Source organism: Blennius ocellaris, assembly GCF_963422515.1.
Source record: "Blennius ocellaris genome assembly, chromosome: 12".
NCBI classification, from domain to species: domain Eukaryota; kingdom Metazoa; phylum Chordata; class Actinopteri; order Blenniiformes; family Blenniidae; genus Blennius; species Blennius ocellaris.
In genome coordinates this window covers 10,943,479-10,958,253 of record NC_137661.1, presented here as the reverse complement: position 1 = coordinate 10,958,253, position 14,775 = coordinate 10,943,479, and the positions used below count along the sequence as shown (strand labels likewise).

General features: G+C 41.4%; 1 protein-coding gene across 1 annotated transcript in view; it reads left to right on the top strand.

Moving 5' to 3' along the window:
* Positions 1-658: 658 nt before the first annotated feature.
* adamts10 (ADAM metallopeptidase with thrombospondin type 1 motif, 10) overlaps positions 659-14,775 on the top strand; it is a 37,605-nt gene continuing 23,488 nt past the window's right edge. Inside the window, exons 1-7 of the mRNA XM_080506158.1 lie at positions 659-826; positions 7,019-7,158; positions 7,253-7,462; positions 9,421-9,589; positions 10,256-10,458; positions 11,564-11,647; positions 13,630-13,775. Of these exons, the coding sequence (XP_080362284.1) occupies positions 724-826; positions 7,019-7,158; positions 7,253-7,462; positions 9,421-9,589; positions 10,256-10,458; positions 11,564-11,647; positions 13,630-13,775 (1,055 nt within the window). The 5' untranslated portion in view covers positions 659-723. The remainder of the gene's footprint in view (positions 827-7,018; positions 7,159-7,252; positions 7,463-9,420; positions 9,590-10,255; positions 10,459-11,563; positions 11,648-13,629; positions 13,776-14,775) is intronic.

The following is a 14,775-nucleotide window of genomic DNA, read 5'->3' as shown; positions in this document are numbered from 1 at the left end:
AGCGGTGATGGCATCCTGCTGCTCCTCTCAAATTGGCTCATTTTATCCACAGACCGTCTGACATAATACCCACTTCAAGCCCTGTTTGGGCATTAAGCACTGCTTTTTACAAGATCAATGGCTTGCTTTGTGTTTGAACTCTTTCCGGTGGGCAGGCAGCTTAAAGTGCGGGTCCTCAGGGGCCCCAGGTTGAGACCTGCTGTTGTCTCTGGTCATCAGAGTGAAAGACGGGGTGCTTGTCCCTCCTCGAAAGCCAAGATTGATTATCTGAAAGAACAAAGCAGCATTGGGCGGTCCTTGAATATGAACTGGGTAGATTTGTCTTGTTCGACTGGGAACTGCATGGGTCAAAGGGATCTCATGCTCTCGCTCCGTCTGTGTTTTACTATGTCTCTCTTGTTCCTCCCTCCTCTTTCAGACTAAATCTGTCCCTCTCCTCCCTTTCACTGCCTTTCCTGGCCTTCCTCGTGCGGTTACCGAGCGGTTTCTCCTCCACAGGGCCACAGAGACGAGCGTGCCCTCGTCGTTTGCTGCCAAGGCCCTGGAGCGGTTGGTCCCGGTGCTGCAGACTCTCAAACGACACAGCAGTCATGGCCCAACAGAGCGCCGAGCTGTCCCACTGCTAAAGCGACGGGGCATCCCAGAGGGCAGGAGACATGTTGGGACAGAGGCTCGGTGACCACTGCACTGAAGTCTGTTACTATAGCTACTACTGTAGTAACCATGGAAACGCTATGGAGGACTGGTCTGGTCTGTACTGCCATCGTGGTTCTGGTTGCCACAGAGGTCGCTGGAGATCGCAGAGAGGATTTCTCCCAATCACAAGGTGAGATTTTTATACATAAAAGATTCTTTTATACATAAACGTAATGATTCTCCATGGATTTTCTGTCTTTTTAGCTAAACCATGAAAATAAACAAACACAGATGAACATACTTTTATTATACGGAGGCCAAACTCACAGGACTCAAGAAACAGCCGAGAAGAAAAAGTCTTCAACTGAAGTGTTCTATTGACCCTAGAAATTTTAAAACCAACATGTATTGTTTTGAATCTTTGTCATAATATATCAACAAGCTATCTTAAAATCTTTCTCACAGTTTCTTAATCAATAGAGACTTGCAGTATTTGTCCAGAAGAATGACACTGGTTGTAGAAGCTCCCTTTTGACATGTTCGTTATCAGCGATTTTATAGTTGGAAACACTGATTTCCTTTCCAAGAAGTCCACTCTATACCTCTTCTGAAGTCAGTGATTCTTGGAGTGTACAGTATTTATGTTCCCCTCATCCCTCCGAAAAACAAACAAAAACATACCGATCTCAGACGTTAATTCAGAACAGACCCGAAGCCAAGATCTTTTCAAACTATAAAGATTTCTCGCGCATCAGTAGTCTGAGACCTGAGTTTAAATTAAACACACGTCTTATAAATAGTAGGAAACATACAAGTAGTTTGTTTGTTGTATGTCATTCAGACTTTAAACTGGGTTACTTTAATGTATTTCATAAAACAGGGCAGAATCAGTTTCTCATTAAAGCAACAGCTTGTTGAGGGGCAAGTTTACACTTTCAAAATATATCAATTTAAACCATTTAAAAACATTATGCTATACTAGGTAATAACAGTTTTAAAGACATTATTGTAGCAAATGGAATTTACTTTGAGATAAAATGCAGTATTATGCAAGTAGTGAAATGGGAAACAATTGCTTTAAATGAGACCAGAAGGGACGATTGCAGGTCTTCAGATCGGACCCGGCTCAGGCTCACTCCGGGTCTGCAGGTCTGGACGGTATGAACATGAACTCTTAACTCCTACAAATCATGTTGCCATGGCACGGCCACGCGCCCGCCTCCTTCGCCATTCACAGTCGCTTTTATTCACACTGAAGCTCGAACAGTTGAAATCCCTCCGAAGATATAAATTCGATGAGCGTCACCCAGGACAAGACGATGATTGTGTATTTCCTAAACTTAACCCCTGACGCCCTCACTGCCATCTGGCTCGAATAGTTTTCCATACTGCTTCCTTTACATAATCTATTCAGGGCTCCTTCCCACTGAGATCTAGTTTTCCACAAGCAGGCAGGTCTTTAAAACTCAAATGCTTTTATTCTTTTTATTTCTCCAGATATATACTTTATATATTATAACATTACTCTCACATTTTGTGCCCCCAACTTTACAGTTATAATTCATTCCATTTATTTTAATTGATGTGATACATTTGTTTTTCAAATAGCCAAACATATTAATCCACTGTATAACTTGGTAAATACCAGTGGTAGCACACTGTGGTTAATAAGCCAGGTCTTGTTGTGTGGAGTTTGCATGTTTGCCCTGGGCCTGATTTAGTTTTTCTTCTGTGCACTTCAGATTTCTCCCAAAAACCTAAAAGAAATCAAACATGGTCATTACTTTAGCTATTGTCTCTTAATATGTTGTAGGTGTATATATATATATAAGTGTGTGTGTGTGTGTGTCTGTGATTTACTCATAACTTTTGCAGAGGGGCTGATATGAAAAAGACTCTGGCCTCTCAACTCGACCTTGGATTAAGCAGAGGATGGATGGTTGTTAAAGACCAAAATCAAAGCTAAGAAGAAAGAATATTGAGTGGACAGAGATTCCATAATGTTTGACAAATATACCAATTATCTGCAGTAAAATGGTTTACACTTTTTAAGCACGCACTTAAAATATAGTTTTAACTGTTGGTGTATGGACGTGAAGACATAAACGTCTTATTCTCGAAGCACTGCTGGTTATGACTCCATTTCTCTTGGAAGGCTCTGTCTGCAAGATTTGTGGATTGGTGCTGCAGGGATCGGATCCCATTCAGCCACAAGAGCATGAGTGCAGTCAGCCACTGATGTTGGATGATAAGACCTGGCTCACAGTACACATTCCACTGCATCTAAAAGGTGTTGCATGGGTTTGAGGTCAGGGCTCAAGTTAAATTGTTCCACACCAAAACCAGAGCTTTCATGAGTGCACCATTTTTCATGTAAGCAAACTAAAATAAGCGTTTCATCATTTTTTCTAATTTTTTTTTTTAATCCACAGATTTGGCAGTAAATTATTATCTTAATGCAATAAGATTTCACACAGTTCTCTTCCGCACAGCTACTACAAAAACTTTTGGTCGTGTTCCACTTGTCTGTAATGCATTTGTGCATTACAGATGTCGAGTGTGCAATGATTATGCAGACAAATTTCAGGAAAGACATGACCAGAATAAAAGTGGCAACCTACCAAAGCCCCGTCAACCTCTGCCAGTCCGTCATGGAATTTCTGATATGGAACAAAAGGGCTTTTGCTCAAACCAAGAACAACACAACGTATTTGGATGGGACATTTGTAGTCATGTGTTTTTTATTTGTTTTTTATTGGTTCATTTATTTTACAAGGACTATGCTTATTATTAAGCAAAAGACCATGAGCGAGCCAAAGCTGGCTCGTTTACATCTTTTGGGCCATGACACTTTTGGAATGTCAACGTGAACACATGAATTAATGCGTAAACAATAGACATAAAACCAGTGTCCAGGCTATTGCAATATAGCCATTTGTGTTATTCACTGGCCCTTGAGCACCAGCCGTACTCCTACAGGAGTCTGTTTTTGTAATATTTAAAAGCTTTCTTTCAACACATGACAGTCTCTTTTGTGATTAATCGCTAAAAGGTGAGATCTCCACATGATCTCAATTACTTTCGTACTTTTATTGAATCAGTCCACCTCTGGTAGTATTTGCTTCAGAAGAGGCTGGTTGTGTGCTCGGCCTGAGATGCTGTGGAGGTGTGTCTGACATGGAGGGAGGGGCGCTTTTCCAACCAGAGTACTTCCTTCGACTATTTTCATTTGGCGATAACAGAACCAAGGGTGTATTTATCAGCACAGACCCTTCAGTATGTAACCGTGCTGGCCAGGGAGTTTTCTGCTGTTAAAATTAGAAACCATGTTTCCACTGTCAGCTTGAGCTTTGTTTTCCATGTTAACTTAACATTTCCAAATCTTGAATTCATTTGAGGTTTCTCAGTATACTAGGTACTGTCAGTGTGTTAGTGTCATATGAGTGTGTGTGCAGTTTTACCTCGTTGCAAAGAATGCAATCAGATATAAGTGAAATATAAATTCTCAAGTTTGGCAACAAGAAGCAGAGCAGGAGTGGCAGGTGTTTGCCGGCAGATACGTTTTTTTGTTTGGTTTTTTTTTCCACATGCTCTCACAATTTTGACAGGAAGCAACAGTCAGAAGCCATTTCTCACGTGTTTAATCCAAAGTGGATGGCTTCAATGTGCTGATGTGCACTTTGCTTTGCTATTTGATATGTGAAAGTAACGGAAGAGGTTGCTGTTACTGTGATAAAACATGCATGTAACTGTCTTGTGTTCTCTTCAACTAATTACCTCCAAATGTGATTAACAAGCTGCTACACATGCTGCATTGATGGGCCCTATAACAGTGTTCCTCTCATCTCACATCTGGTGAGTGTCTGTTACTGTACAGGAAGAATATTAACTAACTGGCAGGAGTGACTAGGCTTGATAACGTTTATTTCTTATTACTTTCTACTAAAGAGCTTTGATAAACTTCTTTTTAAGTTCAAAATGTCAAAATTAGGCACAGTAGGTAATCAAGTTACAGTCACTATTGGCAAAAAGATTGATGTGCTTTATTCATGTTGTGATGGGGAAACCCTTTTCATGGGAACAAAAGCAGGAAGTTGGAAGTCCTGTGGAGAAAAGACCGAGGTGGGTTTATAAAAACTCTTCTGCTCAAAACTTTACTGCATAGTAATTTGTTTACCTGTTCTGTGTGAGGTCTCATTATTTCTTCCATGGAGGTGACTTGTATATCTACTTTATTAACACCCTCCGCTCAGTCTCTCTCTCCAGGAGTTTATCCTGTGCTTTAAAGGTAATTTTAGGACGACCTGCCTGATTAGTTGATGTGGTTTTTCAGTGGGAAGGATGTGTTGTAGAAAGCTCAATGTATTTTTGCATGTTCGCTTGAAAACTATCCCAGTAGTTCTGATGAGATTGATTTGAATTGTTTGGGTAAGGCAGTCCTAATGAGAACACCAGTTTGCACTCTTGAACTCGATTTGATTTGATATTGTTGTTTATAATACCTTTATAATTCCCTTCCAAAATCATTAAACGTCACTGGAGCACCGGGCAGCGGGTTTATTGATCAGGTAACAACATGAAAGGCATAAAGCTTTGAAAAATTAAATATGGTCACATTTTAACAGCATATTTCTAATGGCATCGTTTTGTTTCATTCACTGCATTTATAAATCCCTCTGATCTTCATCCATAAAACTTGCTCAAATTTAAAAGTTTAGTGGAAAAGTCAGGACAGGCCAATCAGAGGCAGAAGTGGGCAGGTGATGGGATGTTTCTTTTGTTAGTAGCAATGCTCTTTTCTGTAAAAGGTCATACTGACTTAATTAAATAAAAAATTTTCCCGGAATAATTACAGACAAGACTAAAACTGAAGGGCGTTGCTTATTAGGTTCCCAAGTGATGCATAATTCTACTGTGTGCCAGTAGAATTATTAATTCATTCTATTAATGAATCATTCATTTGACAAGTTTTGTCAGTGTATTTGTTGTTTAAAAGTTAATCTGTGCGATGTTGTGATATGGTTAAAACTGCCTGCTTGCCTCTCTATTCTGTTATGGTGTTAAATGTCGCTATTCTTAAATTGTGATTTGTCAAAAAAAATATCTATGACTCTTCTTTCATTACAGAGAATAATAAAAGCAGGATATATTTTTGATCATGTTCTAGGTGTATGTATAGGTTTTCATCTACTCGGTGTGAAAAGGTTCAACTATAACAGAGTTACTCCAGTCATAGAATAGGTGGGCTAATGTTCGGCGGTATGATGAACGTTGTAAGGGCTAAATAGAAGTCGGTCAAGCAGAGAATGATGAGACAAGACAAGCTAAGACTTTTGGCAAAAATGAGACTGGGAATAACTGACAAGATGATGTTGTAGATCGAGATGACAGGACAGGTATGGAGGTTGTATGGGGGTGTGGTGAATAGGAAACATGGGAGGAAAGTACAGCTTCATAGAAGAGTAGTAATGACTGTCCAGTAAATAACAGGTGAGAAAAGGTCAAAATAGCTTCTTTGGCTGAAATTCTAGTGTTGCCCCCTTTTTCCCCCAGTTTGTAACCACAGTTATTAGGTTGTTTGGGTTCTGTTCCAATTTTTTGACAGTTTCCCCCATGACTTCCAGTAAAAACTTCATAGGCCTTCCCACCTTAAACGTTTGCTGGAAATTGGGTTTGCCAATAAAATAAAAATAATAATAAAAAGAAAATACAATGCAGACAATTGTGACCCATTCATTATTGTATAAGCATTGTACTTTGTTCTCACACTTGACTTTCCCATGTTGAAAATAGACGAGCAGCAATAAACCACCAGTGTTTACAAATGTGCTTGACGTTTGTTCGCGTCGTAGCTCCTCTCTGCTGCTCACAGATCTTTCTCAGTTCAGAATTTTTCAAATCTGTATCAGGGAACTCTGAGCTCTGTGTATTTACTTTGTGTGTGTGTGTGTGTGTGTGTGGGGGGGGGGCTACTCCTCCACCGACTGAGACCAAAGGTTCGATAAAAGCTGGACTCATTTGCTGGTGACTTTCCCCTGTTAGTTAGCTGACGTTGGCTGTTTGGAACTTTGTATGTTTGAACAATAAATCTTCACTCGGCCTCGGCCCAGACTGGGACAGACAGGAAGTGTATAGTTTCAAGGTAACCATGGCAATATCCCATCTTTGGCCTCACAAAGGAAGGGGGTACTTGAAGTGGAGTGGCCTTGTCAGCATTGCGCTGAAAGTTTTGAAAACAAAGAGAAGCTTGCTATCGATCTGTCAATAATAAGACCTTGAGCAAATCGCAAGCCAATCAGACCAATCAGACCAAGCCGTATACTGGTGCATTTAGTTAGACTCCAATGATGATTTGATGTCTTTCTTATTTCTTCCTCCTCAGCTGCTTTTCTGTCCAGTCTCAGCCAGTATGAAATCGCCATTCCAGTACGTCTAGGGCCCAATGGCGGAACACTGGATAGACACAAGATGCAACACAACCAAAGAAGAAGACGCAGCACTGATGACAGCTTGCCTGACTCTGTAATATATTAAAAAAAAATGTTTTATTATTTTTCTTAACTCAAAAAACTTGAATAGTTGCCTCATGCACATTTTTTTTTTCTATGTGCCTCAGCTCTTCTACCAGCTGTCCACGTCAGAAAACAACTTCTTGCTGAATCTGACGCTTCAGGGAGGTCTGCTGTCCCAGCAGTTCAGAGTGGAGTACTGGAAGAAGGGTCGATTAGCCTGGAGTCACCCTTACTCTCCTCACTGCCACTATGTGGGTCACCTGCAAGACCAGCCGCACTCCAGCAAAGTGGCCCTGAGCAACTGTAACGGCCTGGTAAGAATGAAGCCCCCAGCTTAATCCACCGTTAATACACTATGTGAGGTCAGCCGCAGCCGTGCTGGCTCAGCAAATAAGGGATCAGAAATGTTTGATTCCAACATCAAAGCATAAAAATTCTTTCTAACCTTGAATCCTGAAGCCAGACTTAATCTTCAAACTGACCAGTGTACTTTTCATTCTGAAAGCAACACTTTTAAAAAGAATTTACTCAAGATTTATTTGTCAACATGAAGGGCCAAGTGAAGGACGTGAAGTAAGAAGACTTTCTTGCGCTCTCGCCGAGTAAATTCAACAGGATATTTAGGCAACTATTATTTTCATTTCACACAGCGGGTGATTATTGATCTTGGTCTTTTTATATTGTCAATGGCAATTATGTTTTCACAACTAGAAAATGCCAATTTGGTATCTCTTAAAGGAAATGTTAAAGCTTAATATGAATAAGATTCCCATGTTTACAACAACAAAAATGAAGGCATGACGATTAACTTGTGCCAGCGGTAATTATTATATCCATTATTTTTGCAATTTGCCTTGTGATCTAAAGTTTTTAAAACATATATAACATCAAGTGTTGTTGAATTTCTTTGGAAAACAAATATTGGTTGATGTGTAAATCACCTTCATTCGAAACCTCCCAATTTATCAAAAGCATCAGTTCAATTTTATTTAACTGAGAAAGACACCTGCACACATCACAAACGAGACACTGCATTTGTTTGGCGACGACTCCGACCGCCCGGTTTGATCGCTTGTTCTGAGTGCGTCGTTTTTTTCTTGCTGAAGACTCTGTGCTGTATGAAGGAGCACCTTGAATTTGTGTGTCCTCTCACTACAAACAGCAGGATTAGATATGTTCACAAAGCGTTAATAAGCCGCACACGTAATTACTGTTGGCCAGGCCAGCATGAGCACATTCACCAGTGAGTGGGCTGCATGAGCAGAGGAGCATCACTAACTTTATTATGGGATTAAAGGCACTTTGAAAGCTGCCGCAGTGAGTCGAGGGCAGACACTCGCTCTGACAAGGGCCAACACATCTGAGCACAATCAAAGGGAGTGTGAGTGTATCTCACTCTCTCATTTCTCTCGCTTCCATTCACTCTTTCATGCTCTCATGTGTGTTTGTCTGCATGTGTGTATTTGTTCTGTGGGGTCCTGATACTCGGCAACAAGAGTTCCCCCTAAGAGGACACTGGGGGGGGGGGGTACAGAAATATGATCAAGTTATCAATTATTTCACTGAGCAATTATTTCCTGTAGAGATTGATTGTTGTTTATGTTGATGATTTAAATGTTCTAGTTCAGTACTGTCAAGCTATTGTTATTCCTGAACTTCTTGTTGTCAGCGAGGATGAACAATATAATGTACTGCATTTTTGTAGGTAGATTTTCCAAACTTTTTTTTTTTTTTTTAAGTTTACTTAAGTTACATCAATATTTATTGGATCTGTGTTTTCTCATATGTTGTTTTCTGTTTTTCCCGGTGTCTTGTCTTTTCACCAGTTTTCCATGACCCTACTGTGCAATACTGTTTATTGATATCATTCTAGATTTTTAGCATGCCATCGTAACCACATTGATGTGTTTGCTGTATATGCTGACGTAAAGTGGAACAACAGCTGAAATATTGACTCGCGTGGCTCTGAAGAACATGTTACCATTGAGTCGAAAGTTAAAAAACGGTGCTAATACGAAACGATAACACGCTAGCAAGATTCCGAGCCACGTGGAAGGAAGATGTTGGTATATATTGAATGTACTTCAACTTCAAATGAGTTCCTGCCCTTCTCTTAATGGTATGAATTTTTTTTGTTTGCTCTTTTATAATGCCCGATAGAAAGAAAAAAGTTTGGTCGAAGGTAAGGATTTGGGCAGATTGTACACTGTAGCATTTACAATGTGTGTCATAATGGCAATCAACCCTATTCTTCAAATTTGTCTCTCTGCAGCAGGGGGTAATTGTTGCCGGGGGAGAGGAGTACCTGATAGAGCCCCTTGTCTCACCAGATAACCAAAACAGGACAGAGAGGGAGGAGAGAGCAGAGGGGCGCCCCCATGTGGTTTATAAAAGGTCATCGCTCCGATATCAGTACAAGGGCCAATCCTGCGGAGTCATTGGTGAGAGAAAAGAACGATGCCGTGGTCTCTTTGAAGGCGGTTGTACTGTCTACGCCAGAGGAGTAAAAGATCCCAGACTAATTTGCACACTGGCCAGCAGCAGAATGTCGTGGTCCTGCCTTGAGCTCCCACTGGTCATTAGATGTGGCCGAGTCCTTGTTACAGTGCTGGGGTGTCGAACTGCGGTCCTCCAGGGCCGGGGATCCTGCATGTTTTAGATGTCTCTGCTTCAGCCCAGCTAAATCGAATGTTGACGTCACAATCACGCTTGTAAAAAGCCCGACAACGAGCTCCTCACTGAAATCCGGTGTGTTGCAACTGGGAGAGACTTGAAACATGCAAACCTGCAAGACGCCGGCCCTCGAAGGCCGGAGTTCAGCACATGTGGTGTTGTTACTTAAAAAAACAAACATCTGTGTTCTATGTTTTGGTGAGTGACTGCCATTTTAATTCTGTGCCAAAATCATTGTGGCTCCCAAAGTTTTACAGCATATTATATGAATCTATTGTCAAATTTTGGAAATTGTACTTTCGTAATTGAACAGTTAATTGGAAAATGCATCATTGATTTTCAATGTATATAAATACTAAACTGCAGCCAGTCTTTTGGTTTAGATTTGTTTTGCATTATATTGTCAAAACGTGCGTACATGTGATCTACTTCAGACGAAAAGCCAATGAAAGGTGCATCGTGGTGGCAGCGCACTCTGAAGACCCCTCCTCACCATGTCGGCCGGGGCCAGCTGCCCCTGAAGCGGTCGGTCAGCCGGGAGCGCTACGTGGAGACACTGGTGGTGGCCGACAAGATGATGGTGGGCTACCATGGTCGCAGGGACATCGAGCAGTACATCCTGGCTGTGATGAATATTGTAAGTTTCACAACACAAACGATGTCAACATATTAAGAGCTTACTTTTTTTCCCCCCCAATGCCTTTCTCAGGATAGAAACAATTCAAAGTCTCAGACTACATTACCATCAAGCACTGAAGTTTGTCAAAAAAATTTGGGTTTTTTGTGTGTGTGTAGTGTAGATTTTTTTAGGCTTCGAAATGCAATCCATCAGGCAGTCGTGGTTTAGTGACTTGGCATCCCGTAAAACAAAGGAACAGCTCCTAGCCAGCGAAGAAGCTTTTTTCAAAGTGGAGTTTCAAAGACCAGAAATGACCTCAGTAAGACTACATGAAACAATAGCCAGATGTCAACTCCTGAGTACCCTGTGTAGAAAATAACAAATTGAATTGAAATAGATTACAATTAGGCTTATTAACTGGCATTGACAAAAAAAAAGAAAAAAAAGAAAGCTCTTCCTGATTTCTTCCCCAGGAATCCCCATATGTTTTGCCATAGAGCCCAGATTCTATGTCATTGTCTGCACTGTTATCAGCGAGGATCTCTGCCCACTGTTTGTCGCTTCAAACGCACGTGCAGGTTAGGAATGTTTATAATGAAGGGGTTTCCACCAGACAAAGTCGGTTGCATCTCGACGGTTACAAAGCCAGAGAAACTAAAGGAGCCTTTTCAGTACTAAAGAGCAAAATTAACCATGTTACACCAGACAGCAGTAATAACAACTGTCTGAGTGCAGCGTTGGTACTTTAGTGGTTTCAACTCTGGGTTTGTCTGTTTCTGTTACTGCTCTAATTCTAGTAATTGCTATACTTGGAGGCTAATCGATCTTGTTGAGTGGTTGGTTTGTACCTTAAGCCAGTTCTGATAGCAACACGAACATCCTTCCAGGCCAAACCATTCTTTTTTTGCTGTTGGTCTTTGCCGTAGTAATTGAACTTTTCTAGTTTTTCTCAATTATATTTCTTCCCTTCTTTTTTTCTGGAAATCTTCCTCTTGTCATCATAGAGTTGATTATATGATGGATTACTCACTTTCATATTTCCAGAGTGGTCTCAGCTGTACTGTAATGCACTTTAAGTAAAATATTTTTAAGACTGGTCTTTTCTTGTTTCCCTGGAGGTCAGGTTGCCAAACTGTTCCAGGATTCTAGCCTGGGGAATGCAGTCAACATTGTGGTGACACGGCTTATCCTGCTCATGGAAGACCAGGTGAATTAACTACTGTCACTCACTGTAAAAGCTGTGCAACTCTCAACTCTTCTCTCCTATTTCCACGTCTTGGCGTGCTTGGGCTTATTACCTTTCTGTCCAACTTCCATCAAACTTGTCCCTGAATGGCATATATGAACTCCTTATTTGTGTCAAATTATTGGCTTAAGCATGTTTTCCTCCACCACTCCCAGTCGACTCTGAACATGTAAGTGGGTCTTGTGAAGGGCCACTGTAATAACAGAAATTAGAGGATGTAAGGAAGCAAAGGAGAGATGATTGAGGAAAGGTGGAAAACTGCAGGAATGAGGGGAGTTTTGTACCTGTCAGACAGAGCTGCTTTGTGACTGTCCTACTTGTTAGTGTGCTTGAACAGTGACCTCTCTGACGAGGGCCGTGACGCATGTACAGGTCGCAGTAAATCTCAAATTAAGATTTGGATTGTATAACGCAGCAGAGTAAAACTGTTTCACAAGGATCATCTTATCAGACCAGGTTCAACACTGAACTGGTCCAATTTGTAAATGGCTATGAATATGCAGCTGAACTGGCGATTTGGCTCAGTGAATTGTGAGTTTGTGCTGCGTTTCTCTTCAGACAGAAAGCTCCACTCTATGATTTACCTTCAAAGTATAGACATTTGTGGTTCCCGGCGCAAGATCCTTAATGATGTGTCATACGACAGTAATTTAGGGCTTAGCACATTTCAAAAATATTAGTGGTTGCTAAATTTAAAATAAGACAAATTTAGATATTGCACCTGTTTTACTTGTGCGTCGGTGTGACGTTAGCCTTCAGCTCAGGAGTAAATCCGCACAGCACTGTTTGCTTGTGTTGCAGACGGTTGTCACGTCATGTGATGTGAGGGATTGATTGGAGGTCAGAAACGACATAGAGTGAGAATCCACACTTGACCACAGGGCAGCAGTTCAGCTCATAAAAAGTGCACGACCTCACCAGCACTGCTCAGGCGATGACTGAGCCGTCTGACTGCCTAGTAAATGACCTTATTAGCCTGCCATTAACCGCATGTGGCGAGACGTGAGGCCAGCTCCTCCGTAATGTCAACTTTTTTTGTGCTCTGACAGATGAATTATGCTGAATTAAAGGAGCATTACATTGTGGCTTTGAGGTTTCCTGTGGAGCTGTCCTATTAGGGAACATTTATGATTCATACAGCTCATGCTGCCTTAAAATTAGTCCCATATTTACTCCTCGGATGTGTGCATTACCTGACATAATAAAAGACCAATGTTAGGATCATTAGTGGTGAGCGATATTAGTGTTGTTATTCTTACTCCATGGACTGCTGAGGCTGAGGTCGAGGCAGAATTGAAAGCGGTCTTCCGTGAGTGTTACTGTTGCTGGTTTCCAGGTCTGAAAAAGGCAAGCTGTCCCTGGAAAGGAAAATAAGGCTTGCAGTGGGCCCAGCAAAGAGGGACTGTGGGATGAGACAATTACTAGTTATGTCACCGCACGCATTCCTGGGTTACGAGTTCTTGCCAGCTGTGGTCAGCAAAGCAGTCCTTCCTCTCTCTCTCTCTCTCTCTCTCTCTCTCTCTCTCTCTCTCTCTCTCTCTCTCTCTCTCTCTCTCTGTCTCTCTCTGTCTCTCTGTCTCTCTCTGTCTCTCTGTCTCTGTCTCTCTCTCTCTCTCTCTCTCTCTCTCTCTCTCTCTCTCCCCTCTCTCTCCTCTCTGTGCCCTCAATACTGTGGAGGTGAACAGATGCAAGTATATCATAGGATGGAAAGAGTGACATGCTCTGGTGATAAAGATGCCCAAATCATTGCAAGACAAAAAGTTTAAATCTGTGTTATCATAGCATTGTTGGGTCGTCATATGTTTGTCATAATGCCACGTCTTTTGGTATAGGGATACATTGATATTATCAAATGAAATATTTGTTCAAATGCATGTCGTGCAAGACAGGAGCTAATGTTATTTTCCCAAATGTATGCACATAATTTCATTCTTATCTTTCAGCCAACGCTAGAGATTAATCATCACGCAGGAAAGTCTTTAGACAGTTTCTGTAAGTGGCAGAAAACCATCCAGCATCGGAGCAGCTACGGGAATGCCATACCAGACAACGGCATCGCTCACCATGACACTGCTGTGCTTATAACCAGGTCAGAAATGCAAAACGACAACCTACCTTACAGGAATAAGTATATGAAACCGCAATGCTGTTGTTGACGTCTCTTCATATATAGTTCTTCAGATAGTTGAGTTTTGTATTTTCTATCATAACAAAACTGCCACTGCAACCTCTTGTGAATCAGGGTATGTTTCGTCTGCCTTCCTGTTCACAAAAGGGTTAATGGTGCTTCCTCCGAGCTGAATTGTTACATTCCCAGCCCCTCTCCTCATAGCTTGTCATTAAGCCAAGTCCAGAAGAGTATCTGCATCTTGTCGTGTCTGTGGTGACAATTGCTGGGGCCTCACAGTGCAGCTTAGCACCTGGACAGAAAATGTGAAAAGACATGCGGAGAGCAAGAGACTGACGGATTCACTAGTTTTGAAGAAAACAACGCAGAAAGACACTGTGAGAGAATGAAAGAGAGAGAGAGCAGAAATTGAAGCAAACTTGCATTGAATCTGCCATTGGAGATTTCTGTTTTCTCCTTAGCTCTTTCACTGTACCGTCTATAGGTTGCGGAGGGAAACAGAAACGACAGTGCTGGATGCATATTAAACAGATAAACCGCTGATCCTATTGACTGAGGAATGTGCAACAGAACAATGCCATCATGGTTTGGTCAGAGTCATCTGAAAGCAATGAGGGCAGAGCTTCCACAAATACTTTCCTATTCTATCTCACATAATGTGTTTTAAACTCCTGCTGCAGTTAATTTAGAGGACCTGTACAAAAAGAGGAATGTCAAGGCGAAAACCGCTTCCGAAATGTGGTGTTGTGTTGGTTTTGTGAGAAACGTTTTATGACAGCCTTTATCAAGCAGAAGATGGACGTGGTCCAGACAGATGACACCGCAGTGTCCATCTGTGGTTTCCTGCTATTGTTCCTTTAAAACATTATCCACATGTTATCACTACTGTCTGTCTATAAAATATGTTTGTGTGTCTGTCACTGTGAATATGCTGCATGTCTGAATCGAGCCGATTTGTATG